The 2901-nt window shown below is 51.0% G+C and overlaps 1 protein-coding gene across 1 annotated transcript; it reads right to left on the reverse strand.

Annotated features, from left to right (window-relative positions):
- Window positions 1-515: 515 nt before the first annotated feature.
- EAH_00066070 (hypothetical protein) lies at window positions 516-2671 on the reverse strand (the record flags this gene model as incomplete). Its single annotated transcript, XM_013392767.1, has 5 exons — window positions 516-615; window positions 1223-1373; window positions 1874-1908; window positions 2129-2179; window positions 2583-2671. The coding sequence occupies 5 exons, from the start codon at window positions 2669-2671 to the stop codon at window positions 516-518; spliced, it is 426 nt and encodes a 141-aa protein (XP_013248221.1).
- Window positions 2672-2901: the final 230 nt, after the last annotated feature.

Raw genomic sequence — 2901 nt, forward strand, 5'->3', positions numbered from 1 at the left:
AAATACCTGCTCAACCACAAAATCGCAGACTGCTCCGCATACACAACCCCTCACCTTCCTCCAACATTAGCTGCCCGTCTTGCCGTATGAAAAGCCATTCACTCCAACAAATATCCGCCACTCAAATCCTCCTAACGAACTCCCAACATACCACTTCGCCTCCATGCTAATCATAACCCATACGCAAAAACCCGCCGCTTCCTGTCACACACTCTAAACTATATTACCCCCACTTAGCTTCCCACCACCCCCACTCATTCCACAGCGCTGCAGCTGCCAAATCCAATGCATTCCTTAGCACGCATATGCGCCTCATCTTGCATTTATTCGCACCATCTGTGTGACAATAGACGCTGAACGCTGCACAGCCTAGCATGACACAGCACACAGTATCCAGGCGCCATGACCCCGCACGCACACGACCGCATCGCCTCCTCCAACGCACCAATAAATAACTGCTCAACCACAAAATAACACACTGCTCCACATACGCAACCCCTCACCTTCCTCCAACATTAGCTGCCCGTCTTGCCGTATGCAAAGCCATCCACTCCAACAAATGTCCGCCACTCAAATCCTCCTAACCAACTCCCAACATTCCACTTCGCCTGCTTCCTAATCACAAACCACACTCAAACACCCCCTGCTGCTTCTCACACACTATAAACTATATTACCTCCTCTTGGCTTCACCCCATCCCCCACGCAATCCACAGCGCTGCTGCTGCCAAATCCAATGCAGTCTTTAGCACGCATTTGCGCCTCATCTTGCATTTATCCGCACATCCTTTTTGGCAATATACGCTGAACGCTACACAGCCTAGCATGAACCAGCACACAGTATCCAGCTTCCATTACCCCGCACGCAAACCACCGCATCGCTTCCTCAAACGCACCACTAAATACCTGCTCAACCACAGAATGACACACCGCTCCACATACACAACCCCTCACCTTAATCCAACATTAGCTGCCCGTCTTGCCGTATGCAAAGCCATACACTCCAACAAATATCCGCCACTCATATCCTCCTAACCAACTCCTAACATACCACTTCGGCCCCTTCCTAAACACAGCCCATACTCACAAACCCACCGCTTCTTCTCACACATTCTACACTATATTACCCCCATGTAGCTGTTCCCCAACCAACATACCACTTCGCCTCCTTCCTAGTCAACACTCATACGCAAAAACCCGCTGCTTCTTCTCACACACCTTACACTATATTACGCCATTTAGCTCCCCCCCATCCCCACTCGATCCACAGCGCTGCTGCTGCCAAATCCAATGTAGCCTTTAACACGCATATGCGCCTTAGCTTGCATTTATTCGCACAGCCTGTGTGGCAATATACGCTGAACGCTACACAGCCTAGCATGAACCACCAAACAGTAACCAGCCTCCATTATCCCCCACCCACACCACCGCATCGCTTCCTCAAACACACCACTAAATACCTGCTCAACCACAAAATCACACAGTGGTGTACATACACAACCCCTCACCTTCCTCGAACATTAGCTGCCCGTCTTGCCGCATGCAAAGCCATACACTCCAACAAATATCCGCCACCCAAATCCTCCTAACCAACTCCCAACACTCCACTTCGCCTCCTTCTTAATCACAACCCATACTCAAAAACCCGCTGCTTCGCGTCACTCACTTTACACTATATTACACCCATTTAGCTTCCCCCATCCCCCACTCAATGCACAGCACAACAGCTGCCAAATCCCATGCAGTGTTCAAAACGCAGCTGTGCCTGATCCTGTAGTTGTCCGCACCAGCTGCGTGGCAAAAGACGCTGAACGCTACACAGCTTAACATGCACCAGCACAAAGTGCGCACCCGGCATCACCTTCCACGCGCACCACCGTATCGCCTCCTCAAACGCACCACTAAATACCTGCTCAACCACAAAATGACACACTGCTCCACATACACAACAACGGACCTTCCTCCAACATTAGCTGCCCGTCTTGCCGCATGCAAAGCCATCCACTCCAACAAATATCGGCCACTCAAATTCTCCCAACCAACTCCCAACATACCGCTTCGCCTCCTTCCTAATCACAACCCATATTAAGAGCCCGCTGCTTCTTGCCACCCACTCTACACTATATTACCTCCACTTAGCTCTCCCCCGCCCCCCACTCAGGCACTCCACAGCGCTGCATCTGCCAAATACAATGCAGTCCATAACACGCCTATGCTCCTCATCGTGCATTTATCCGCACCAGCTGCGTGGCAATATACGCTGAATACTACACAGCCTACCATGAAACAGTAGGCAATATCCAGCTTCCATTACCCCGCGCGCACACCGCCGCATCGCTTCCTCAAACGCACAAATAAATACCTGCTGAACCGCAAATTAACACACCTCTCCACAAACACAGCTCCTGACCTTCCTACAACATTAGATGCCCGTCTTGCCGTATGCAAAGCCATTCATTCCAACAAATATCCGCCACTCAAATCCTCCGAAGCAACTCCCAATATAGCACTTCGCCTCCTTTCTAATCACAACACATACGCAAAAACCGGCCGCTTCTTGTCACACACCTTAAACTATATTACCCCCGTTTAGCTTGCCCCCACCCCCACTCGATCCACAGCGCTGCTGCTGCCAAATCCAATGCATTCCTTAGCACGCATATGCGCCTCATCGTGCATTTATTCGCACAGCCTGTGTGGCAATATACGCTGAACGCTACACAGCCTAGCATGAAACAGCAAACAGTATCCAGCCTCCACTACCACGCACGCACACCACCGCAGCGCCTGCGCAAACGCACCACTAGATAGCTGCTCAACCACAAAATGACATACTGCTCCACATACACAACCCCTCACCTGCCTCCAACATTAGCTGCCCGTCTCGCCGTATGCAAAGCCA

This window comes from Eimeria acervulina, genomic scaffold (genome assembly GCF_000499425.1).
Source record: "Eimeria acervulina Houghton genomic scaffold, Eah_scaff2339, whole genome shotgun sequence".
Lineage (NCBI taxonomy): Eukaryota > Apicomplexa > Conoidasida > Eucoccidiorida > Eimeriidae > Eimeria > Eimeria acervulina.